The 26,742-nt window shown below is 46.5% G+C and overlaps 1 protein-coding gene, 1 long non-coding RNA gene and 1 pseudogene across 7 annotated transcripts in view; 1 reads left to right on the top strand and 2 right to left on the bottom strand.

The window, feature by feature from the left end:
• Positions 1–20,450, bottom strand: part of LOC144330068 (uncharacterized) — a 33,877-nt gene extending 13,427 nt beyond the window's left edge. The window contains exons 1-2 of the long non-coding RNA XR_013395929.1: positions 20,383–20,450; positions 18,430–18,663 (exon numbers count right to left, since the gene is read on the bottom strand). This is a non-coding gene — a long non-coding RNA (uncharacterized LOC144330068). The remainder of the gene's footprint in view (positions 1–18,429; positions 18,664–20,382) is intronic.
• ALPK3 (alpha kinase 3) overlaps positions 1–25,969 on the top strand; it is a 60,909-nt gene extending 34,940 nt beyond the window's left edge. For 5 of the 6 annotated variants that reach the window (XM_077940164.1, XM_015142928.3, XM_015142927.3 and 2 more), the window contains 9 exons: positions 8,949–11,094; positions 11,807–11,954; positions 12,346–12,473; positions 12,607–12,642; positions 15,161–15,441; positions 16,062–16,150; positions 16,957–17,180; positions 19,832–19,880; positions 20,628–25,969. In XM_077940164.1, the coding sequence (XP_077796290.1) occupies positions 8,949–11,094; positions 11,807–11,954; positions 12,346–12,473; positions 12,607–12,642; positions 15,161–15,441; positions 16,062–16,150; positions 16,957–17,180; positions 19,832–19,880; positions 20,628–20,973 (3,447 nt within the window). In that variant the 3' untranslated portion in view covers positions 20,974–25,969. The remainder of the gene's footprint in view (positions 1–8,948; positions 11,095–11,806; positions 11,955–12,345; positions 12,474–12,606; positions 12,643–15,160; positions 15,442–16,061; positions 16,151–16,956; positions 17,181–19,831; positions 19,881–20,627) is intronic. The other variant, XM_077940165.1, reaches the window with a different exon arrangement.
• On the bottom strand, positions 5,035–5,152 carry LOC114680003 (small nucleolar RNA SNORA25; annotated as a pseudogene).
• Positions 25,970–26,742: the final 773 nt, after the last annotated feature.

The raw sequence follows: 26,742 nt of genomic DNA, 5'->3' as shown, positions 1-26,742 counted from the left end.
TGTGGCTCATGCCTGTAATCCCAGCATTTTGGGAGGCTGAGACAGACTCACCTGAGGTCATGAGTTCGAGATCAGCCTGGCCAACATGGTGAAACCTCTTCTCTACTAAAAATACAAAAAAAATTTGCCAGGTGTGGTGGGGAGCACCTATAATCCCAGCTACTTAGGAGGCTCAGGCAAGAGAATCACTTGAACCCAGGAGGCTGAGGTTGCAGTGAACTGAGATTGTACCACTGCATTCCAGCCTGGGTGATAGAGCCAGACTTGGTCTCAAAAAAAAAAAAAAAAAAAAAAAAGGATTGCTAAAGTAAATTTTTCATACAGAAAGGAAATAATACCAGAAGGAAGGAAACCTGAAACATCAAGAATGAAGGAAGGGCAATGGAAATGGTAAATATCCTGATAAATATAATAGATCATTTCATCTTGATTTCTTTAAAATATGTTTGAAGGTAAAAAGTTAAAAAAAATACATTATCTGCTGGAGGTTTTTTAATGCATGCAAATGTAATATATAAGACAAATATAACATAAAGGGGTATAGGATAAAGAAACCTATATGGTGGTGAGATTACTGTATGGCACTTGAAGTGGTAAAATATTGACTCTAAGTAGACTGTGGAAAGTTAAGTATGTATATTATAAGCCCTAGAGCAACAACAAAAATACTATACAAAGAGATATAGTAAAAATCACACTATATAAGTTAAAGTGGAGTACTAAAAGATGTTCTAGTCTAAAAGGAGGCAAGAATAGGGAAACACAGGAAGGAAAAACAGAGGAAACAAATAGCAAACAAATAATAAAATTATTGAGCAAAATCTAAACCTATAAATAATTATATTAAATATAAATGGTCTAAACATATCAATTAAATGACAGATTGTGAGACAGGACCAGAAAAACTTTCCCAACTTGATGCTGTTGATAAGAAATCCACTTCAAATATAATGATATAGATCAGTTACAAGTAAAATAATAGAAAAATATATACCATGCAAACACTAATCAGATGAAAGCTGGAATGGCAATATTAATATCAGACAGAGTAGACTTCTGGGGAAAGAAAATTACTGGCTGGGTACAGTGGCTCACGCCTGCAATCCCAGCACTTGGGGAGGCCAAGGCGGGCAGATCACCTGAGGTCGGGAGTTTGAGACCAGCCTGACCAACATGGAGAAAACCCATCTCTACTAAAAATACAAAAATTAGCCAGGTGTGGTGGCGCATGCCTGTAATCCCAGCTACTTGGGAGGCTGAAGCAGGAGAATCACTTGAACCCAGGAGGCGGAGATTGCATTGAGTTGAGATCATGCCATTGCACTCCAGCCTGGGCAACAAGAGCAAAACTCTGTCTCAAAAAAAAAAAAAAAATTACTAAGGGAAAAATAGTGAACTATCTAATGATAAAAGGGTCAATTCAAGAAGACATAACAATAAAAAATATGTATGCACCTAACAACATACCTTCAAAATACACGAAGCAAAACCTGACAGAACTGAAAAGAGAAATAGAGAAAACAATAATTATAGTTGGAGACTTTAACACTCCTCTCTCAGTAATCAATAGAACTAGTAGATAGAAAATCAGTAAGGATATAAAAGAACTGAATGGCACTATCAACCAACTGTCTAATAGACATATATAGAATACTCTGTGTAACAACAGAATACTCATTCTTTTCAAGTGCATATAAAATATTCACCAAAATAGATCATATCCTGGGTCATAATATAAATCTTAACAAATGTGAAGTAATTGAAATAATACAAAGTATGCACTCTGATCAAAATGAAATTAAACTAGAAATCAATGACAGAAAGATAATAGAAAAATTTCTAAACACTTTTAAATTAAAGAACATACTTTTATGGGCCAAGAAAGAAGTCCTAAGGCCAATTAGAAAACATTTTAAATTGAATGAAAGTGAAAATACAACATACCAAAATGTTGGCTGCTGCTAAATCAGTGCCTTGAGGAAAATGTATAGCATTAAAATGTTTATATTATAAAAGAAAAAAGATCTGAAATATCAATAACTTGAGTTGCTACCTTAGAAAACTAGAAAAAGAAGAGAAAAAAATAAACCCAAAGCAAATAGATAGAAAAGAACAGAAAACAATGAAACTGTGGAGAAAATAAACCCAAAGCTAATTATTTGAAAAGATAAATAATATCAATAAACCTCTGGCAAGACTTACATAGAAAAAAAAAAAGAAGACACAAAATACAAGTATTAAGAATGAAAGAGGGGCTATCACTCCAGCCCCTGTAAGGATTGACAGGGTAAAAAAAAAAAAAGACTACTATGAAAAACTACACATAAGTTTAACAACTTATATGGAATAGAGCAATTATTTAAAAATTACAAACTACCAAACTTATGCAAAAGTGACTACCCTGCCCCATCCCTGTTAAGGTCCTGGTTTTGTCCCTTGCTCTCCCAAACCAGCGTTCCAGGGCCATGACCCCTTAGAGGGTTATAAACCATACTACTTTTCATTCGGTTGTTCTTTCCTGTTCTTTCCCTTATGTGTTTGGCACTGTGAAAGATGCAAAGGTGAAAAAAACTTTTTATTTTTTATTTTTATGTTTTTATTTGAAGAGACAGGGTCTCACTCTATTGCCCAGGCTGGAGTGCAGTGGTATGATCATAGCTTACTACAGCCTCCAACTCCTGGACTCAAGCAATTCTCCCACCTCAGCCTCCAGAGTAGCTAGAACTACAGGCATACGCCATCACACCTGGCTAAGTATTTTGTGTTTTTGTAGAGACAGGGTTTTGCTGTGTTGCCAGGCTGGTTTTGAACTTTGGGCCTCAAGCAATTTTCCTACAGTGGCCTCCCAAAGCACTGGGATTCTAGACATGAGCAACCATACCTGGCCATAGACTGAGTCCTTAATATCTGAGAATTTATGAGGGAAGAGGGAATAAGACAGGATGGCAAATTAAACCTACTAATATCACTTGTAGTAAAAAAGCTTACATAGAGCCAACTAGGTTCATTCTGCTCACACCATTTTTATTTTTAAGAAATATATGACATTCCTTCTCATATCTTTACACAGTTCCAGATATAGATGTACACACACACACACACACACACACACACACCCCCTCCATCATAATGTTTAGTAAGAGGGGTCAGCCCTTGTAGAATTGTACAGAGAATATTCAGTCATCCACCATGTATTTATTGATTTCCAACTCCTAGGCCTGTACTGGGCCCTCTTCAGAGGGGAAGAGTTCACAGATTAGCAGGTGACATATGCATGAAATAAATAACTACCACACAGAATGGGGGTGTAATGATGGAATTAGGTAAATTTGCTATGGGGGCCACTAACGTTTTTTGGGATAGAGGAGAGAACTCAGGAAGTCTTTAAAGAAGAAAAGAAAGTTGAATGAGGTCTTCAAGGATGAGAAGGAGTCCTTCAGCAGGGCAAGGAGAAAGGTGAGAATGTCTGGCACAGAAAAAAATACATAAAGGAGTTACAAAATAGCACATTTGTCAGTACAGTTAAGTTAGTGTTGGGCGGAGGGACCCAAGAGATGAACCTGGAGAGACAGATCTGGGACTCTTGCTGAGGGACGGGCCTCACTGATCACACAAGTGTCGATTTCCATATATACTTTCGTTTTTAATTGTATTTTTGTTAACTATATGTCACATGCACAAGGTATAAAATTCAAAAAGTACAAAAGATATATAGAGAATATTAAGTCTCCCCACTTTGCTATCCCCACTACTCAGGTCCTCTTCCTGAAGGCAGTTGCCAAAGCAGGTTCTTTTTTTTTCTTTTTTTTTTTTTTTTTTTTTTTGAGACGGAGTCTCGCTCTGTCACCCGAGCTGGAGTGCAGTGGCCGGATCTCAGCTCACTGCAAGCTCCGCCTCCCGGGTTTACGCCATTCTCCTGCCTCAGTCTCCCAAGTAGCTGGGACTACAGGCACCCGCCACCTCGCCCGGCTAGTTTTTTGTATTTTTTTTTAGTAGAGACGGGGTTTCACCATGTTAGCCAGGATGGTCTCGATCTCCTGACCTCGTGATCCGCCCGTCTCGGCCTCCCAAAGTGCTGGGATTACAGGCTTGAGCCACCGCGCCCGGCCCAAAGCAGGTTCTTTGGGCATCCTTTCAGAGCTGTTTTCTTTAACATTTGAAAATATGTGTGTGTCTGTGTATTTTCCACACAAAGGTTGCGTATTATATTTTCTATCCTTTACCTTGCTTTTTTATTTGGATATTTGTTTTATTTATTTGGAATGTAGATATACCATAATTCATTGGATCAGTCCTGTATTGTTGGAATTTAGGTGATTTCTAGTCTATTGCTATCATAAACAATGCTGCAGTAAATATCCTTGTATATAAGTCCATCTGCACATGAAGGTACACCTGTATGATAAATTCCTAGGAATGGAATTTTTGGGTTAAAGAGTATAAGTATTTTTAGTTTTAATAGATAATGCCAAATTGCCATCTGTAGAGGCTGTGCGATGCCTGTAACCCTGGCCAAGAGAGTACAGCAGTCCACCTTATCCACAAAAGATACTTTCCCAGATCCCCAGCAGATGCCTGACCCTGTGGATAGTACCAAACCCTACATATATTATGTTTTTTCCTATACATACACACCTGTGATAAAGTTTAATTTATAAATTAGGCACCATAAGAGATTAACAACCATAATCATAAAATAGAACAGCTATAGTAATATGCTGGTATCACTACTCTTGCACTTTGGGGCCATTTATTAAGTAAAATAATGGTTACTTGCACTCAAGCCCTGAGATACCAGGACGGTTGATCTGGTAACAAGACAGCTACTTAATGGGTAACGGGCAGCCTAGTGTATACCTTGTGGTTATACTGGAAAAGGGGTTGTTTCACATCCCAGGTGGGATGGCATGAGATTTTATCATGCTGCTCAGAACAGCGCAAATTTTACAATTTGTTTTTTCTTTTTACTTTGGTTAATCTTTAAAACTCTCCCATGGCAACAATCATGGATTACTATGTCATATAACACCTAAGTCTTAAATCTCCACAGGAAAACATACCACCATCAAGTGCCATGGCATCCTATAGAGAACTTCCATCTTTGGTCACAGCATTAAGAGCTCTTGGTTTCACAGCCTCTTTGAAATGACCTATAAAATTTATCAATTGTTTCTTTCTGGAATTTTTCATTTAATATTTTCAGACCAAGATTGGCCACAGTTAACTGAAACCATGGAAAGCAAAACCGTGAATAAGAAGGGGCTACTGTGTGATTAAACTTTTTGCTCTTTGAAGCTAGGGTTTTTTGACTTTATCCTGTCAGTGATGGTAAGCCATTGAAAGGTTTTTTAAGAGGGGAGTGTTACAGTCAGGTTTGTGTTTTGGAAAGGTCATTTGGGCTGCAGTGAGGAAAAGAGTTTAGCAGAGGCAAAGACTAAAGTCATGGATATCAATTAGAAGGCTTTACAGTAGTCCAGGCAAGACAGAATTGTTGGCAGCTCCGATTAGGCAGTTTGCAGTGGAGATGAAGGAAATGGATATTGAGATAAAGAAGTAGGTTCAATAGAACTGAGGGATTGATCTGGCTGAGAGTGCGTTCGGAGTGAGGGTAGCTTTCATCAAGAAGTTCTATTTCCATGAGTCTTGTGAACAGCAACAGGCTTGTATGCACAGTCTGCACCTTCTTTGTAGATTTATAGATCTTATGTCTTTAAACATTTTCTAATCCTAGAATATCAAAAGATAAAAAAGAGGCTGTAGTATATTACTAACTGCTGTTTGTTGGCACCAAGGCAGTTTTGTCTGTTAATATCTGGTTGTCAGAGAAGCTGGAAGAGCATCTTTATTAAGATTCTTCAGTCAGGCCGGGTGCAGTGGCTCATGCCTATAATTCCAGCACTTTTGGAGGCTGAGGCGGGTGGATCATTTGAGGCCAGGAGTTCAAGACCAGCCTGGCCAACAGAGCGAAACCCCATCTCTACTAAAAAATACAAAAATTAGCTGGGTGTGGTGGCACACACCTGTAATCCCAGCTATTCACGAGGCTAAGGCAGGAGAATCACTTGAACCCAAGAGGTAAAGGTTCCAGTCAGCCAAGATCATGCCAGTGCACTCCAGCCTGGATGACAGAGCAAGACTCCATCTCAAAAGAAAAAAAAAAAAAAAGATTCTTCAGTCAGCCTGTAGTCCCAGCTATTTGGGAGGCTGAGGTGGGAGGATAACTTGAACCCAATAGGTTGAGGCTATAATCCTGCCTGTGAATAGCCACTGCATGCCAGTCTGGGCAAGATGGCAAGAACCTGTCTCAGAAAAAAAAAATCCTTCAGTCAGACTTATTCCTGATACTTGCCAAACCAATTTTTCCTACATCCATACCATTCATTCAAAATTCTGAATTTAGGCTGGGTGCAGTAGCTCACACCTATAATCCTAGCACTTTAAGAGGCTGAGGTGGGAGCGTTGCTTGAGGCCAGGAGTTTGAAACTACCCTGGCCAACATGGCAAGACCCCATCTCTAATTTTAAAATATAAAATAAATTTAAAAATTAAAAATTTAAAAAACAGAAAATTCCTAATTTAGTAAAGTAACTTTAAATTCTACACTTAATTTACATACATTTTAATTATATATATTTAAAAGTCTTTCATTTTGTGATCTGATTGCTTTGATTTTGTGTGTGGTTCTGATATTTAAAAATATTTTTATGTTATAATTTCAGTTTTATATAATACCATTAATTATTTCATCTGTTCACTCAGTTTCTACTAATTTTTTATGATGAAAAATGATACAGTGTTTTCACTTTTTCTCTGCATTTTCTTCATTCATCTTCTTTTTTATGGGCCAGAGTTTCACTCTTGTTGCCCAAGCTGGAGTGCAATGGTGCAATCTTGGCTCACTGTAACCTCTGCTTCCTGGGTTCAAGCGATTCTCCTGCCTCAGCCTCAGAGTAGCTGGGATTACAGGTGCATGCCACCATGCCTGGCTAATTTTTTGTATTTTTAGTAGAAACGGGGTTTTACTATGTTAGCCAGGGTGGTCTCAAACTCCTGACCTCAGGTGATCTGCCTGCCTTGGCCTCCCAAAGTGCTGAGATTACAGGTTTGAGCCACTGTGCCTGGCCTTCATTCATTTTCTATCTCATATTAACCTAAAGTTTGATTTCTAAGTGATTATCCTTATGTAGGTAAATATCCTCTATTTCTGTTACTTGGTTTTTCAGCTTTGAGTAATGTCTTTGGTGCCTGGCTCTTACAGGTGACACAGTCAAGGAAGTTACTTCACTTGGTTATTTTCTTCCCCTTTCCACTTTCATGCTGGCTCTGTTGTATCTGTATCATCAGGGCATAGAACATTGACATTCTGATTTGCCGTTCTAAACCCCACTTGATTTTAGTCTTGCTTCTACAGTTATATGTTAATATGCATCAATATATATGTTAATGTAAGTGAAATATATTTAGTGCTTATCGTCAGCTCTTTTGCTGTTGTTTCCTCAATCATCTTTTGGTTGACTGCATTTGTTCCCTGGTGATTTCCTCAAGCAGGGCCTGTGGGAACAGTATTCCTTTAGTCTTTGTATGCTAAAACATAATGTTCTTGGCTTAGCAATTTTCCAGAGGTTTCTTCAGGAGTGTAGTTGCCAGTGTTTTCTGAGATCTGCCTCCTCCATTCCATCTCTTCTCCTTGTCTGCTCTGCTCAGCTCCCGTGTCTTCGGCCAGTTTCCACCCAGGCCTCCATGAACCTGCAGCTCTTGTTGCATGTGGACTTACGGGTTTATAACCACGGGATGAGACCTTTGTCTACAGTAGCTGTGATTTTGCCAGCGTCTTGAGACCTGCTGAACAGCTCCACTCCCTGCGCACTGAGCTGTGGCCCTGTTTATTTCCCCATATCACTTTGCTCCTCCTCAGCTTCCCAGTGTCTGCATCTGTTGGCTTTTGGAAGACGTTATCCTTTTGTTTGTTTTTTGAGACTAGGTTTTATTTGCCTCCAGTTCACTAACAAAGGATTTTGCTTTGTTTATTTCATGTTTACTTTAGTGGTTTTGATGATATCTTGGAGGAAAAGAGGCAAATCACTGTTAAACGCCACCATGTTTGACGGGAGGTCCTTTAAAAGTGGGTGGCAGTATGATATAACAACAAAGAGCATGAGATTTGGAGCGAAATACACCCAGCTGCAAATCTGAACTCTGCCACTTACTGACTACCTGATGGTGGACAGATCGCATGCCTTCTTGTCATTGTTATCTCTAGAATGGGGCTGATTCTCCTAAGTATTCATACTGTATGAGGAATAAGTGGGATAATATCATGTACAGGGGCCTAGCATAGTGCTTTGCAAATACATGTTCAAAAGGGTAACATTATAATGTTTCATTATTCCTGGCATAGATGCCATTCAGAATTACTTTAATCCTCTCTGCTTTGATGGCATCCATTATTACCACTCACTCAGTGTTACTGGTGGAGGCCGGGACATTGAGGCCATTATTGGGACATCCTTTGGCACTGTCTCACTTCACCCATAATTCTATCCAAGGCAAGTAGTGCCACAGGAGAAGGACTGCTCTGGGAGCCCTGGGGAGAGGATATTCTCCTTCATATGGTAGGGGTGAGGGGTGGAATAAGCCATGAGCAACGTCTTTCAGGAAAGGCAGGATTTCTTCAGGAAGAGGTGGGAAGGGCAAGAGCTGGGTCTGGATGCTAGATATTCCCCAGTCCAGATACTGAGATCAGAGATTAGGGTAGGCGGGCATGGATGGGGCTTTGGGAATTTGTCACATGTCTTTGCCTCCCAACTTCCAGCAGACCTGAGAAACCAGGCAGCAAGATTCCCATCAGAGCAGTTGTGGATGAGGTCAGAGGAGGCTGGGATGCCAGATTGGAAAGAGATCTGAATGTCCATGTAGTTAAATCCTTGCTTTTGTCCCCGTGTTCTCAGGTCCTGGAATGCCAGACAACCATGGCTCCTACTGTGTCAGCCAGCAGCAGCTCTGATGTAGCTTCCATTGGTTGTAGCACCTCTGGAAGTCAAGGTATCTTTGAACCCATGGATATGGAAACCCAGGAGGATGGGAGAACATCTGCTAACCAGAGACCTGGAAGCAAGAAGAATGTGCAGGCAGATGGGAAGATACAGGTGGATGGAAGGACCAGGGGAGACGGAACACAGATAGCCCAGAGGACATGGGCAGATAGGAAGACACAGGTGTATGCCGGGACACAAGAAAGTAAGAGGCCACAGTCAGACAGGAGTGCACAGAAGGGCATGGTGACACAGGGAAGGGCAGAGACACAGCTAGAAACAGCACAGGCAGGTGAGAAGGTACAGGAAGACAGGAAGGCCCAGGCAGATGAGGGCACACAGGAAGACAGAAGGATGCAGGAAGAGACGGGGATGCAGTCAGCAGGGAGTGCGCCCACAGCCACGGAAGGTCAGTCAAAGCAGGAGGCAGTGACCAGCCTTGGCCCACCATCCAGAACCCCCGAACTCCCACCTACAGAGGGTCCTAGAGCTCCTCCAAGTATTGAATGTTTTACACAGATCCCAGAAGGGTCTTGTATCCCAGAAAAACCTGGTTTCCTGCCCAGATCTGAGGAGGCAGCAGTAACAGCCTCCAGGAACCATGAGCAAACTGTGCTGGGTCCCCTGTCAGGGAACCTCATGCTCCCAGCACAACCGCCCCATGAAGGGAGTGTGGAGCAGGTGGGAGGAGAGAGATGCCAAGGGCCACAGTCATCAGGGCCAGTCGAGGCCAAGCAGGAGGACAGCCCGTTCCAGTGCCCCGAGGAGGAGCAGCCAGGGGGAGTGCCGTGTGTGGATCAGGGTGGCTGTCCTCCAGCTGGCCTGAGCCAGGAGGTACCCACAATGCCTTCTCTTCCTGGAACTGGGCTGACTGCTAGCCCAAAGGAGGGGCTGAGCAGTACCCTGACTTCTCAGCACAGGAGCACAGCTGCCTTCCTGCCCTCTGAGGATCAGGCCCTGATGAGTTCTGCCCCAACACTGCACCTGGGGCTGGGGACCCCCACTCAGAGTCACCCACCAGAAACCATGGCCACCAGCAATGAGGGTGCCTGTGCCCAGGTATCAGATGTGGAGGGGCGGACCCCAGGTCCCCGGAGCTGTGACCCTGGCCTCATAGATTCCCTGAAGAACTACCTGCTTCTGCTGTTAAAGCTGTCCAGCACAGAGACGAGTGGAGCAGGGGGAGAGTCCCAGGTCGGGGCAGCTACCGGAGGTCTGGCGCCCTCAGCCACTCTGACACCCACTGTGGAAGTGGCTGGGCTGAGTCCCCGGACATCGAGGCGTATCCTGGAGCGTGTGGAGAACAACCACCTGGTGCAGAGTGCACAGACCCTGCTACTGAGCCCCTGTACCTCCCGCCGCCTCACTGGCCTCCTGGACCGCGAGGTGCAGGCTGGCCGCCAGGCCCTTGCTGCTGCCCGAGGCTCCTGGGGTCCTGGTCCCAACTCCCTCACTGTCCCTGCCATTGTGGTAGACGAGGAGGGCCCTGGGCTGGCCTCAGAAGGAGCCAGTGAGGGTGAGGGAGAGGTTTCCCTTGAGGGGCCTGGCCTCCTGGGGGCCTCTCAGGAGAGCAGCACGGGTGATCGGCTGGGGGAGGCAGGTGGGCAGGCAGTCCCTGGGCAGGGACCCTCAACAGAGAGCATAGCCCAGGAACCCTCCCAAGAGGAGAAGTTCCCCGGGGAGGCTCTGACAGGTCTCCCGGCAGCTACACCTGAGGAACTGGCTCTAGGGGCCCGGAGGAAGAGATTTCTCCCTAAGGTCAGAGCAGCAGGAGATGGGGAGGCGACCACACCTGAAGAAAGGGAGAGCCCCACGGTTTCCCCCCGGGGGCCCAGGAAAAGCCTGGTGCCTGGGTCCCCAGGGACTCCAGGGCGGGAGAGACGCTCCCCTACGCAGGGCAGAAAGGCGACCATGCTGGAGGTGCCTCGGGCAGAGGAGGAGCTGGCGGCAGGAGACCTCAGCCCCAGCCCCAAGGCTGGCGGTCTGAACACAGAGCTGGCCCTGGATGAAGGCAAGCAGGAGACACTGGCCAAGCCCAGGAAAGCCAAAGACCTGCTGAAAGGTGAGCAATGGGGAGGGAGGCGGGGGATGACTTCACAGGACAGGGCCGCCATGGAGCCACGGACAGCACACCGCTGCTGCTGCTAACAGCACCACCCGATGACAGATAGCATATCCCTCCTCAGGATTCACAAATTACCTTGGTAAAGGTACCCTTCTCTCACAGCCTTTGGAATCTGAAAGGCCTAGTTCTTGTTTTGCTTCTGCCACTCCATAGAGTGGAGATAACAGTACCACCTTTGCAATGGCGTGAGGCTTAAATGGGATGGAATAGATAAAGTGCTTAGCACAGGGCCTGGCTTCAGTAGTGTTCTAGTTCTCCATCATCACCAATCCCCCTTTACAGAGTTGTCGCATGATTACAGAGTGGTGGGGACAGGATTCAAATGCAGGCTTCTAGAGTTAGGGACCTAGAATGCAAACTGAAGTTCCTGTCTCAACTGCTGTCTGGGTCCTCAGCTGGGAGCCCCTCCCAGCCTGGGGTCAAGGTGGAGTAGGGGCTTCTGTCTAGCTGAGATGTGTGCTTTGGGGGTCAGGGCAGAAGCCTGAGATATAGGCAGGAGGCACCTGGGGGCTGTGAGGCACCTTGGTAGGTCTGCATGGATACTTGAATCCTGTTTTCTCCCAGCCTTTCCCACCAAGGACACCCAGGAAAGCAAGGATATGGCCAGAGGAGAGGTGGTGTTCCCCTCTTGACTGGACCCTGCTCTCAGCCCCACAGGTCATCCGGAAGATTCGGGTGGAGCAGTTTCCTGATGCCTCCGGTAGCCTGAAACTCTGGTGCCAGTTTTTCAACATTCTTAGTGACTCAGTCTTGACATGGGCCAAGGATCAGTGCCCAGTGGGCGAGGTGGGCAGGAGGTAAGCCAACGATACCACCATCACCTGACCTGGCTCCCTGATTGCAGTAATACTGTTGGGCACTATCCTAGCGCTTTGAGCCTATCGCCTCATTAATCCTCACAATAACCAGGGGAGGTCCTTTTATTTCCATAGTAGAGATGAGAAAATGGAGGCTCAGCATTCTTTAAACCACTTGTCCAAAGCCACACAGCTAGTAAGTGTCAGGACTGCAAACCAGATCTGTGGGCTTCAGTAGCAGCTCTTGGCCCTGAAATTGCGCTGCTTCCCCAGAGTTCTCAGAGCTGGGGTTCTCAGCAGCCTCTGAGAGTGGGCTCCAAGGATGCTTAGGACCACAGTCTGCCCCCATGCCATGGTGATGGCCCTTATGAGTAGGGTCTCCAATCTGCAGCGCAGGGGATGAGGGGCCGGCGGCCTTGGCCATCGTGCAGGCCTCCCCCGTAGACTGCGGCGTGTATCGGTGCACCATCCACAACGAGCACGGCTCGGCCTCCACCGACTTCTGCCTCAGCCCTGAGGGTGAGTGTGCCCCGCGGCCCGGGGTCTTAGCCTGGCCTGGCTCCTGGGGGGTGGGCAGCCGTCATCTTTGAGAGAAGGCACTCTCTCGGCACAGCAGCCTGAAGGCACTGCTTTCTTCTTTTTCTGTATCTAGTGTTGTCAGGATTCATCTCCAGAGAAGAAGGTGAAGGTATGGTGCCCCCCAGGGAAGGTGGGGTGGTCCTACCCCTGCCATCTGCAGGGAGGACCCTCTTTAAGGGCTTGGAGTCTGATCCCAATCCACATACTGCTCCCCTTTGTCTCCTAGTTTAGGATATGGCTTGGGGAGATGATAGAGGAGGACTGCTGTATCAGAAGGTTGTGGGGGAAGAAGTGGCCAAGGGGGCCACTGCACCGGAGTTAGTTCACCCTTGTGCCCTTTGTCCATGTCAGAGTCTTTGATCCAGGGCAGAACCAGCCACCAGGGCATGTCTTGTCCTGCCAGCTCCTACCCAGGATTTCTCACAGTACTCTGTGGACCCCAGCATTAGATTCACACAGGGAACCTGTTAGAAATGCAGTTTCCTGGTCCCTGCTGCACTGCAGACATCTTTAATGACCTAGGAAGGACCTAGGAACATTGCATTTTCAGCAAACTCCCTGGTGATCATGAAATACCCACAAAGTTTGACACACATTTGAAGGGCTCAAATAGGGATGGATATGTACTGCTCCTGCAAGAGACAGGCTAAGGCTTGGGACTGTGAAGGCAACCAGTGATGAAAAGATGTTTAGAGCTGTACTTGCTAACAAATGCATTAATTCCTTCATTCACTCACTCTTTTAATCACTCATTTATCCAACTAGTGACTTTGTTTTGAGATGGAGTCTCACTGCCACCCAGGCTGGAGTGCAGTGGCATGATCTTGGCTCACTGCAACCTCTGCTTCCTGGGTTCAAGCAATTCTCGTGCCTCAGTCTCCCCAGTAGCTGGGATTACAGATGTGTACCACCACACTCAGCTCATTTTTGTATTTTTAGTAGAGACAGGTTTCACCATGTTTGCCAGTCTGGTCTCAAACTCCTGACCTCAAGGGATCCGCCTGCGTTGGCCTCCCGAAGTGCCAATTAGTGACTTTTGTTTAGTAATCAAATAAAGTTTAATCAATATCAAATATAACCTCAACCTCAAAACTAAATAATAATTATTTAATATCATCAAACATCCAGTCAGATTTCCCCAAATGTCTCATATACGTTGGTTTATTTGAATCAGGAACCACTCATTGCTTTTGGCTGATGCAGCTACCAAGTCTCTCTTAATATTTAACAGTTTCTTCTACTTTATTTGTTTTCTTCCTTTGCCATGTATTTGTTAAAGTCACTGGTATAGAATTTCTAACATTCTGGATTTTGTTGATTGTGTTCCCATTTAACATGCTCCCCCATGCACATGCGTCTTCTAAATTGGTAATCAGATTTAGACGTTCGGTCAGATTCAGGTGTGATTTTTTTTTTTTTTTGCAAGAATAACTCACAGGTGCTGTGTATACCTTTTGCATCCTATCTGGAGGCACATAATGTCAGATTGTTTTCGTTTTAGTAATGTTAAGATTGGTCATTGGTTCATTCAGGTGGTATCTGTGTGATTCATCCCATTTTAAAGTTAAAAACAATCTGATACAAACCCTATTGTTATCTAGGGGTTTTAGCAGTCACTGATTATTGCCTAAATCTATTATTTCATTAGCAGTTGCAACATGGAGATAGTTTAATTTGATCTTTTCTTCTTCATTCATTAGCTGATTTTTTTCTGTAAAAAGGGGATGATTATTTGGTTATCTCAATACATAAGTTCCAACAGGAAATGAAGGATAAATATTTGCTCTTTTCCCTTTAGTTACTAGAATAATGAGTTGGTGCCCTACCATTTTCCATAGGTGACCAGTGAGGTTATTGTTTGAGGGAGGAGATTGGATTTTTTTTTTTTTTTTTTTTTTGGGTCACCACTATGAATACATGGATTTTTAACATATGTGATATATTCAACATGTTGCAGTAATTATTTTTGTTGCCAAGATTGTTTCCTTTTTGGCCCAAGGGAGCCCCTTCAGGTTGGCCCCTGTGTGCTTCTGCCAAGTCTCTAATAGCTTTTGCTAGCTCTCTTGCTTTCTGGTCTCACACGATATTTCAGGTCCTTGCTGTACACTTTCTGCCTAGACCTGGAATCAACCATTTCTTTAGAAAGCTCTAGTTTCCCTTTAATGGGAAATTATATTTAACAGTCACAATTTGGGCACTCACTGCTGCTGGATTTGTCCTGCAAACTTTTTGTTTCAGTCAAACATGTTGGTTGAAATGGAGTCATGTATTCATCTAATCAAAACAATGAATTCTAAAACAAAGTAATTCTGGTATTCTGTATTGATTGCTATTGCCACAGAAAACCCCTGCCTTCCACAAACGCATCCTTTGTGGAAGGCAGGGGTTATGTGATGGATACCACACGGGTATCACTAGATGGCAGGGGTTGAATCAAGTAGAGTTTCTGCCCCAAGGAGCTCATAGTCTGGTAGGGACTCAATGTGCCCAAAGAGCAGGCGTGAACAGAAAGTGAGCCCAGCAGGTTGGCAGGGTGGGAGGCTCTTCTGGCCTTTTCCTTCCCTGCAAGCCCCACGTTGGTCAGACAGGAGCTCCTGGTGTCCCACATTTCTCCTGTTCCCCTTCAGTTGGAGAAGAGATTGAGATGACCCCTATGGTATTTGCTAAGGGTCTGGCTGACTCTGGCTGCTGGGGGGACAAGCTCTTTGGGCGACTGGTAAGCGAGGAGCTCCGAGGGGGTGGATATGGGTGTGTCCTTCGGAAGGCCTCCCAGGCCAAGGTCATCTACGGACTGGAACCCATCTTCGAGTCGGGCCGCACGTGCATCATCAAGGTGTCCAGCCTGCTTGTGTTTGGGCCCAGCAGTGAGACTTCTCTCGTGGGCAGAAACTACGACGTCACCATCCAGGTACTATGTCCCATCTTCACGCCCCATCCCTTTACTCACTCACCCCCTACCCTTTCCCAGCCCAGGTCCTGTTGGGATGCCCAGTATCAAGGCAGAAGGCATCTCAATCTCAACCTTAGGAGGCTCCTAGGATGGACCTTGTGGAAGGCCTGAGATGCAGCCCAGAATTCAGATGCTTGGCCTCAGAGAGCTTGAGAGCTTCAAAACAACTTGGGCCATAGTTTTCAAACTCTGTATTTGCAGCAGAAACCTTCCCCCTGCTCCATACATAATCTCTCATGGAAGCCTTGTTTATATGTGGGATGAAAGGGGGGTGCTGTGGGTGGGGTGGACCGTCTTCCTGGTTCTCCACAGAGTGGTCTCTGGGGCACTGTCACATACCATTAGAACTCCTGAAAATAGTTTGGAAATCACTTTGAAAATCTCAGTTTGAAAAGAAGTCGAAAGCCACTTGTTATACAAAAGAGGAAAATGAGGTGCAGAGTGGGGAGCAGGGAGGAGTAAGCCCTTCCTCCCCCAGGGCTGGGATCCTCCTCTCGGTTCCCTAACAGAATAGGGGTGGACACAGTGGAGGACTGGGGAATTTCTTTGCTGACCATATTTGGTTCCCTCATCCACAGGGGTGCAAGATCCAGAACATGAGTAGGGAGTACTGCAAAATCTTCGCAGCAGAAGCCCGGGCCGCACCTGGCTTTGGGGAGGTGCCTGAGTAAGTACGCGGTGAGGAGGACGTGCAGTGTGCAGCACTGTTGCCTTGGGCTTCTGCAAAGACAGTGATTTCACAGCCTCCCAGGGGCAACCTGGGTTATGCCCATGTGCAGATAGGCTCACAGCCCCGTGCTCAGCTCAGTGGCCTCACAAAAATCTAGAAATAGAGACCTCATTTACTTCCCACTTGAGAAAAGCCTCTGCTCTGGACTTGAGTCTCCTCCTGCCCACCCCAGTTCCTCATTCTTTAGCGCCGATGTTGCTGATTGCAGAGTTTGGGCACAGCAGTTTCTGGGACTCCATGAAGGTGATGGGGTGGGCTAAGCTAGACAGGCTGGTCAGGACCCTTCTGTGGTAGGCAGGCGGAGTCAGTGTGGATTTTTGTAGGAGTCAGCTATAAATGGCAATTGTTTCCATTTTGAGACTTGAACTCCAACCTTTGCGTACCTGGGGTCCCACTGGCAGAGAACCACAATCTGGTTGAATCCTCTCTAAAGGTGCTCCTTCTGTTTGACATATACGTGCCTCAGTCCCTCACCCAAGCCACACAATCTGCCTATGCCCATAGCAGGGTTTTGTTCTAATCCCACTAACCAGGAGAATGGACAGGACTCTGAAGCCAAAAATACCATTTCCTTTCCTGAACTCAGGGTGGAGTTGCTTTCCTTTGCTGTCCTTTGGGCTCAGAGTTGAGAATTCCATTCTTGGAAGGGCCCTTCTTTTAGGTCCAAGAATACAGAATTGGATGGGAGGGAGGAGTTCTCTGGGCCATACTTCCTGTTTACTGCAAGGTGAAACTATGTTTAGGATCATCCCACTGTATCTGATCTACCGGCCTGCAAACAATATCCCATATGCTACCCTGGAGGAAGACCTGGGCAAGCCCCTGGAGTCTTACTGTTCCCGGGAATGGGGCTCTGCTGGGGCTGTGACAGCATCTAGCAGCTCTGAGGCCATGCAGAAATGCCAGACCTTCCAGCACTGGTTGTATCAGTGGACAAATGGCAGCTTCCTTGTCACAGATTTGGCAGGTATGAAGGTGTAAGGGTGCGTGGGTGTGCATGTGCATGGATGTGAAAGCATGCAGAGGAGGCAGAGCCACAGTGCTTGACTAATCGTTTACAAAGCACCTTTGTCTTTATTCTTTTTTGCTTTTCACAATAATCTTGTAAAGTAGATTGGACAGGGACCATTTTGCACGCAACCCTAATACATACCTCATGTAGCCTAGTCTATCACTGCAGTTGCATTTAAAGGAGCACAGTCCAGGCTCAATTAAAATTAAAAAGGAATTTATTTCAAAGATCATTACATGGGGTCTAATTCAAAACCCACAACCACCCTTTTCAAAACCTCCCTTCTTCCCTTCCCTGCAGCTTTGCTGTAGACTTTCTCACTCTCCAAACTTCCCAAACTCTCCCTTCCATTTGAGCACAGTAGCTTTACTGTCTCTCCTCCTCCTCCATCTTTGTTAGCTTTTTGTTATGTAAAGCAACTTAGTCTCGCTTCTTTTCAGTTTTACTCCTATGCCCCTCATTACCCAGAACTCCCCAATAAAGGAAGGCCAGCAGGCATGAACCCTCCTTCCTTCTTCAACCAGCTCTCTCCAGGCCTACTGTCTTTAAGCAGAACTGGACAGGGGAGAGGAACAGAGAAAATGCTTAAGGGAAGGAAAGGTTGCTGGGATTATCATGCATTATTAAATCTTGTCTCTGTGGTAAATAAGTGAGAAAACTAAAGACCAGAGATATAAAACTGACTCAAATGTGTGTTTCACTGGGATTAAATTGTACGATAATTATTATATATATAACTCCGTATACTGGGGGGAGGGAGGGCTAGGTAACATTAAGCCATTATCAGTCAACCTCTTTGTTAACTTACATATTCATGCTTCCATCCTTTTTCCATCCAACCACTACTAAATATTGAAAAAATAAAAAGTTGAATTAGGAATAGTCATTGTCCTCAAGAAGCTGTGATGAGTAGACCAGTTTCTACTATAAGATGATAACGTGGTATAGTAGAAAGGTTTTAGAGTCGGCTGGGCGTGGGGGCTCACACCTGTAATCCCAGCACTTTGGGAGGCCAAGGAGGGTGGATCACTTGAGGCCAGGAGTTTGAGACCAGCCTGGCCAACACAGCAAAACCCCATCTCTACTAAAAATCCAGGCATGGTGGGGCATGTCTGTAATTCCAGCTACTTGGGAGGGTGAAGCTTGAGAATTGTTTGAACCTGGGAGGCAGAGGTTGCAGTGAGCCAAGATTGCACCACTGCACTCCAGCCTGGGCGACAGAGCGAGACGCCATCTCAAAAAAATAATAAAGAAAAAAATAAATTTGATTTATGTCAAAGCCCCATTCTCTTCTAGCTGAGTCTGTTTTACAAAGAAGAAAACTGAAGTTCACATTGGTTAGGTCATTCAATCTCTCTGAGCTTCAGTTTCCTTTCCCTCTTTAGGAATAATGTCTCTCCTACCTAGCATTCAGATTTTTTATGAGGATTAAATGAGACTGTATTTGTGAAGACCTTCTACAAACTAAAATTCTGTGCAAATGAGAGAGATCATCATTATTACACAAAATGGAATGCTATGAATGCCAAAAGAGAAATGACAAAGAAATTAATATTTATCACATTACTCCTATGTTTCAGACACTGTTAGAGTCCTACACATATTATGATATTCTCAATACCCTGTAAGATGGTCATTACTATCCTTACCTTTATACTTGAAGATTAGAGATATGAAGTGACTTGTCGAATTCCCACAGCTCAAAAGTGATAGAGCTGAAATGTAAATCTGGGTCTGTCTGACTCTAAAGGCCACAATTGTTATTGTCTATCATATGATGGTACTCAGCCCTGTTAGTGAAAGGCAAGTTCCTAGCAAAATGCTCTGGACAGATTGAAAATGGGGGAAAGAACATCCTAAACCTAATGTGTGAATGCTAAGATACCTGGGTGGCCTGACCACAGTGAAAACGTTTTTCTCTATCATCATTTTGCCTGACTCCAAGGCTGTCTTAACCTGGAAGACCATCTTAGCTTCTTGTTTGCTTGCTGCCTTTGTAAGTGGTGCAGAAACCAATCTTCTGTAGTGTTGCATTTCCGCTGGTCTACCCCTGATTTATCCTCTCATTCCCATCTGTCTCTTTCGTCTGCACAAACTACTGATCTGTTCAGAGGAAGAAGGTTTTAGCTCAAAGCCAGAGGCCAGTCCAGGTTGTGACCTGGTCTAATCCAGTAGAGGCAGGATTGCATAGCTGGAAGAGTTTTGGCTCTAGGAATCCAAAAAAGCTGAACCCTTATTTTAAGTCAAATGGCCATTGCCCATAGCCAGAGCTCAATTATTGAATGACTGAGTATGACTTTGTTCAAGTCATTTAACTCTGAGCTTATCCTCCTCACTTGTAAAAATACGAATAGTATTCCTAGTAATAATCCAGAGACCTGCACGCTGTGAGACAGGCTGGTGGTGATGACCCATGAGAAGATGCTTGAAGACACACCTGCACTGACACCCAGGAAGTTGATGCCAGCTTGGGCTGGTTCTAAGCCCCCATGTCTCCAGTAGGAAGAGACGTGGTTCTAAGCCCCCCACTATCTCTTCCTGCAGGAGACGTGGGGGCTTAGAACCAGCCCAGGCTGGCATCAACTCCCAACTTTCTCTCTTTTCAGGGGTTGACTGGAAGATGACTGATGTGCAGATTGCTACCAAACTTCGAGGGTGAGTGGTTCTTGGGGACAGAATGCCCTCTGGGGGTCTTCTCTGGGTGTAAAATGTCCTAAGTCCTTCTGGTTCTCCATCCGTGAGGTGCTGGACCTGGGGCCAAGTGGTCCCAGACACACCCATGGCCATGTGGTAACATCCTAGAGGCTACTGGTCCCCACACCTTATCTCTGACCTGGTGTGGCAGCTATTACTGATGCCACACATGGGGTCCCCTGCAATTCACAGCTCGCACATACTCCTCCCTTCTCGCTTGAGGATGGTTGCCAAGGTGCCGATGAGTAAGGGCCCTGTGATTAGAGTGTGGACCTCAAGTCTGCTCCAATTTATGTTAAGAAGCTAAGCCATCCTTATGCCAGTTAAAGTCCTGCGTGATGGATTCCATGTGTCAGGGTGTAATAAGACCACAGTTTTAAAACTGAGGCCTTGGGCTAGGCATAGTGGCTCATGCCTATAACCCTAGCACTTTGGGAGGCTGAGGAGGGAGGATTTCTTGAGCCCAGGAGTTTGAGACCAGCCTGGGCCAAGTAGAGAGACTCTGTCTCTATTTTTTAAAAAAAGAAAAATTGAGGTTTTGGCTGCTGCCACCTGAGGTAGCACCCAAGGGAGACTCCCCATCACCCTCAGATAGGGTAGAATGTACCCTGAGCACGACATCCTGATGATGGCCACCCCAGAGTCAGCCCCCCAAGGAACTGTGTCTGTGGTTGGGACCCCCACTCAGCTCTTCCTGTCTGGTTGCAGATACCAGGGCCTCAAGGAAAGCTGCTTCCCTGCCCTGCTGGACCGGTTCGCCTCCTCCCACCAGTGCAACGCCTACTGTGAGCTGCTGGGGCTAACACCCCTCAAGGGCCCTGAGGTGGCCCACCCCCAAGCCAAAGCCAAAGGCTCTAAGAGTCCATCTGCTGGCAGGAAAGGCTCCCAACTGAGTCCTCAGCCCCAGAAGAAAGGCCTCCCTAGTCCTCAGGGCACCCGGAAGAGTGCTGCAAGTTCCAAGGCTGCCCCTCAGGCCTCAGAGCCAGTTGCCGCTCAGTTGTTGGGACAGCCTCCCACCCAAGAGGAGGGCTCCAAGGCCCAGGGCATGCGGTAGCCTCAAGAGGAGGCTGGGGGCCTCCACCCGGCAGCAGACCAACCAGGAAGCAGCTTGAACCGGAAGGAGACTTTCCAAAAATGGAACTAACTGGAGAAGGTACACGAAGGAGGCACCACTTGGGGACCTCTCTGAGCAGGCTCTCGTGAATCAGCTCCTCATCAGATGGTTTTGGTGCATGGCACATAGCCCACTGGCCTCTTCTGGTGCCACTGTCACCCAAGGTTCCCAGGCCTCAAGCAGGCCCCACCTCCGAGTGCCTGGCAGCCTAGGCCCTCCTTGAAGTTTACACTTTGCCACTGCTGGAGGCTCCCCTGAGTCCTCTGCATGAGTTCTGCACCCCAAGCCCTTGCCCCAGCCCAGTCAGGCAGCAGATGTTATAATCTGAGTGAGGACATGCAGGCCAGCATTTACTCCCCTGCCTTTGCCTGGCCCTGATCTCGCCTGTCCTCAGGGCTCCAGACTTCCTCTGCTAGTCTGGCCTGGTGACTCTCAGGGTATCTTCTCCTTCCAGCTACTTTGGCTCACTGATCTCAGCTTACCCTGCAACTAACCTGTCCTTGAGCCCAGATGGGGCTCAGGGCCCTTCCAGAGCCTGTCACGTCCTTGTGCAGTGGCCTTTGATGATGTGTGTTCATGCTCTTCCCCCTTCACTCACTCGCCTGCTTCCCATGCTCCCTTGCACCCCCTGGCCACATCCCTGTCTTAGGGCCCAGCTGCAGCCTGCTGCCTGCCCTTCATGACTCTGCGCATGGCCCTTTGCTTGAGGGCTCCCCACTCCCTGCCTACCAATACCCAGGTGAGGAACAGAACCTCTGGCATCTCACCCCACTTCAGTACTCTCTTCCCCAACTTCTCTTGGGCTCTTTGCTCATGAGGTGAGAGCTGGCATGAGGGCTGTGTCAGCAGCTGTAGCCAGAGACAGGTGTTGACTCTGAGAGACCTTGCACTCCACACTGAAAGGAAGTGGGGTCACAGTGAATTTCACATCCCCTCTCAACCAGGAGTGGAGGGCTAGGTCCCTTCCCCATGGGGAGTACACTTGGGTGTTGAAGGGATGCAGTCTATCCATGCACTTGGGTGGAGGAGAGTCTCTGTGCCTGGGAATTAGGACTCCTGCCCCAACTATAGCTCTTGATTCTGGGGTCCCAGCTCTGGACCTCATGTATGGGCTCCCAAGGACCCAGCAGCCTGGGTCCTTCCAGAGCATCCCTCCCAGAGGCCTGGGATGGGGTAGGTCTGCAGCTAGCCTGCTCCCCTTGGAATGCAATAAAGGCAGCATTGTGTGCCCTGCTTGCCCTCATCTGGTGTGGTTGGAGGTCCACGGAGTCAGGGTCCCCCTCTCCCAGGCAGGCTCTCTGAGGGCATTCTGTAGTCCCAGGCCCACTGGAAAAATGAATCTATATTTTGGTTCTTGGGCCGAAGTTCAGTCGCAGTCTTCTGTGGCCACAGAAAGACAGCCTGTGCTTCTTGCACAATTGAGCTGCTGCTGTGTGCCCCTTAGCAGGGTGTCTGGGGACTTATGCCTTTGGAATTGCTCTTCATTCAGAAGAGGAACACAAAGGAAGCCATCCAGGAAGAAAGCGCAGAGCTGGGGGCTCTGGAAACGCCCTGTGTCTCTGGCTACAGCAAGACCAGCCCAGGAGCCCACCAGCATCTGCCTCTCAGCTACTTGCTGACCACTTCCTGCTTCTCAAGCTGCAGAGAAGCTTTTCATTCCCACCCCCACCCGGAGCCTCCCCTTGCTTACATTTCCCCTGTATGGTAACATCTCTGACTTCTCTACCTCCTCTGTGCTCAGGTCACTCCACATCTTCTGCCCCAGTGTGTCCCCACCTCTCCCAGCCTGTATATCCAGATTACTTTGGTGAACTGAGAGCTGGAGTACTGTTCATTCATTTATTCATTCACCCACTCATTCAGCAGACATATACTGAGCGCTACTTTATGCCAGACCCTGAGCTGGCAGATGTTTGGAGGCAAAGATGTGTGAGGCCATCTCAGGAGAGACTACCTGTTAGGATTCTTGAGTTTTGACCAACAGAAATGAACTTGGACCAACTTAAGCAAGGAAAAAGGATTCATGGGAAAGATGCTCGGATAGCTCACAGAACCAAAAGAATAGCTGAACAATTGGCCTTGGGAAGGGTGGGAGCTGCGGCAGCTCCAAGGCTTGCCTCCCAGGAGCTGCTATGGTTGGCATAGCTTGCCATCGGTTCTAGTGGGTCCTCTTCCACTCAAGATTCAAATTCCAAGTGAAAGAATCTGGCCTGGAGCTCAGGGCTTCATAGAGCGGGAGGGAGGCAGTTTTCCAAAGGACGCGGACTCTTACCAGAAGAATGGTGGAGTGCGGAAGGGTAGAAAGGGTTTGGTAGGCAAACCCTGAAGATGCTCCTAACACACATGCTGTTCTTCCCAGCTCATGTATGATGACTCTCCCACATATAATCAAAACCACATTTCCCTCTGCTTAGGGAATTCAAGATCATATCTAACCTCGAATTCCAGGGGTAATGACATGGCTCCTATTCTCCAAAGTCCATTGTCAATAGGGATAATCTCCCTCTTTCAGTGTTACCACAATTCCATTTTGAAATTCTACAACCTGTAGATTAACCATATTCAACCAAAATTATATAATCCAGCAAGAAAGGAAGAGTGGGTAAAGTCTACAGTCCATTTCTAGAACTGGTCATGAGAACTCATGTTTATGATGATGGACTTTTAATCTGGTGGAGTGACCCAAACCTTCAGTTCTGAAGCTCCTTAGTGGTCCTACCTGTGTGACAGGCATTTACTATTGGACATGGCAGTCCCAGGACGAACTCCAGGAATCCCCCCATGTCCATCTCTACTCCTGCCCCCTTTTACGTAACAGCAATCATATTTTCCCTTGAAAGGGTTAATCATTCTAGATACTCCCATGACCTCTTTATAATGAGCCTGAAATGGCCCGGTGGCTGCCTCAGCTTCCAATTCAGTTGAACTGCTACTACGTCTTTGAGGATGTGCTCCTTGCTGGGGGACTAAACTCTCCACACCAGCCCGGTCCCAAACCTCAGGTGTAAGAAAAACATTGAGATCTAGCAATAGCAGGGCCGTCTCTACACTGCGTCCTATCCCTGAAGGAGAAACAGCGCCAGGTATGGTTGCCGGCTCCAAGCGCATGCTGCCTCCTGCAGTCCTGACCCAGCCTCTAGGGGTGTTGTTTCTAGTGCCATAGTTGAATTTTCAACAAACCATTTCACCACACTCTCAAGCCAGCTGCTGCTGGTTTGTGGGTTCCTGAGAGGATGAGTGAATGCCTACCCATCAACCCATTACTCTTCTTTTAGCTGTAAAGGGAATTCTGTGGTTGGGTGCAGTATGTAAGGAGGTCACGTGATGTTTATGGCATTTGATAATTCCGTGGATATTGATGGCAGGAGACGCGTGATGGGTTAGAAAAGCAAATTCAAATCCAGAACGAGGGCCCAAAAGGGCCAAGACAAATTACTGCCCCTCTCAGAGCCACAAATGTAGAAAGGGGGAAGCTCAGCAGTATGGCGGGAGGAAACACTGTGGAGAGTGAGTGAGCTACCCACACATGACCTGCTGGTGCCTTCAGAGCCCTAGCCTGGAGCGACAGTGTCCCATTGATAACAGAGTACACTGGCTATACCAGACTTTACGGCTAGGTGGTCAGATAACCATTTCACGAGGGGCAGCATGGCCAACGAGTGTGCCAGGGCCAAGTGTTTAGGTTCCCCCAGAGCCCAGTGGTGAGCCAGAGGGGCATTTTGCACAAGGATAATGGTTACTTGTCGGCCAGAGCATCGCTTGACTCCAAATCCTGGGTTCTCCTATCATATTTTCTTGTCAGGACTTACTGCAAGCTATATATGGCTCCCCGGTATGCCACCAATGGACAGATACCTCACGTACCATTGACCTGCCAGGTCACATGGCCTGATGGCAGAGCTGGCTGCACGAAAGACTTTCCCAGCTGGAATGCCTTCGCCTGCTCTAGGCCCACCCCAAAGCTGGCAGCGTTCTAGGTCAGTTGGTAAATGGGTTAGAACAAGATGCCCCAAAGTGACATATATTGCTTGGAATTAGGCCTTAGTGGTGAGGGATTCAACATACAGTCATTTGTCCTACATTATGAAGGAAACATTCTGACCTCAAACAGATCCCTCAACCCCTAGAACTTTATAGAAGGGGCAGACCTTGGCATTTTCACATGATTTATCTCCCACTCGGATTCACATATGTTTGACCAAGGCACTAGGCAGCTGCCGATTTCCCATCCCTCCTGTAGTTCCAGATGAATGGATACAGATCCCTTTGGGGAAGGCTGCAAGGAAAGTTCACAACATGCATCTAAGCGTTAAGTTTTTCCTTCAAAAAGACATTTGACTTCCTCTCCATTTAAGGTCTGGAAATCAAGTGGGAGATATTGACTTTGGCACTTGAGACAGACCTGTTGACCCAGAAATCTTTAGTTAAGGTCATTACTAGGCCATATCCTAGGGGCATCTGGCCTTTTTCATTCCTGGGACCCACAGCTCAAGGTCTGATTTCCATGTCCTGCCCATTACGATGAGCACCCTATTTTGTTCCTTCTGTCTATCTCAGCTGCTGAGATCAGGGAGCCCACATTCCCAGCAGCTCTTCCAAGCAGCCTCCCAGGCCTAGAGAGGAAAATCAGTGGAGCCTTGTGAATTTATTTGTCATAAATTCACAAGAAGGGAGCTCATCTTCTGGGTCCTGCCAGAGGGCACTGAGGGGGTTGATGGGCTGGGTGCATGCCAGGGACCCAATCAAGCATTTTTATCTTCTGAAATCTTTGAATTCCTGCCTTTCTTGGATGTTTGGTCTTTTGATATAATTTAGCATGGGCCAACATTTGGTCCAGATTAAAATAGTAAGAACTGTATCTGGCAATTTGAGCTTTTACATAGAATGTAGAATCGCTGGTGAGTGAATATATCAATAAAGACAACCTGAACCAAAATTATGTCTTGGTCATACAGCCTTTAAAAGGTCCACCACAGCCTGGGCAACATAGGGAGACTCTGTCTCTACAAACAAAACAAAACAAAACAAAAAAAATTAACCAGGCGTTGGGGTTCATGCCTATGGTCTTAGCTATTTAGGGAGCTGAGGTGGGAGGACTGTTTGGGCCAGGAGATCGAGGCTGCAGTGAGCTGAGATCACACCACTGCACTCCAGCCTGGGGGCAATACAGTGAGACCCTGTCTCAAAAAACAAAAAAAAGTCCACCAATGTACCCTATGTTTTTTGAGAATGTATTTGCCAGTTCATGCAGTTTCTTCAGAATATCACTATTCTCTTTCCTGATCTGATGAAGACTCTCAACCCCTGGGATATGCTAAGTGTGGGTTCTGGTTACTGGTATAACTTGTGGTGTCGGGCAGGAGGGAAACTGTTTGCTTTCTTTTTTTATTATTATTATTATTACACTTTAAGTTCTAGGGTACATGTGCATAACGTGCAGGTTTGTTACATAGGTTATACATGTGCCACGGTGGTTTGCTGCACCCATCAACCTGTCATTCATATTAGGTATTTCTCCTAATGCCCTCCCTCCCCCAGCCCCCCACCCGCTGAGAGGCCCCAGTGTGTGATGTTCCCTGCCCTGTGTCCATGTGTTCTCATTGTTCAACTGTCTCTTATGAGTGAGAACATGCGGTGTTTGGTTTTCTGTCCTTGTGATATTTTGCTGAGAGTGATGGGGAAAGTGTTTGCTTTGTTCTGCAAGAGAGA

The sequence above is a fragment of the Macaca mulatta genome, chromosome 7, assembly GCF_049350105.2.
Source record: "Macaca mulatta isolate MMU2019108-1 chromosome 7, T2T-MMU8v2.0, whole genome shotgun sequence".
NCBI lineage: Eukaryota > Metazoa > Chordata > Mammalia > Primates > Cercopithecidae > Macaca > Macaca mulatta.
The sequence above is the reverse complement of the archived record's forward strand: the minus strand, read 5'-3'. Positions and strand labels throughout refer to the sequence as shown.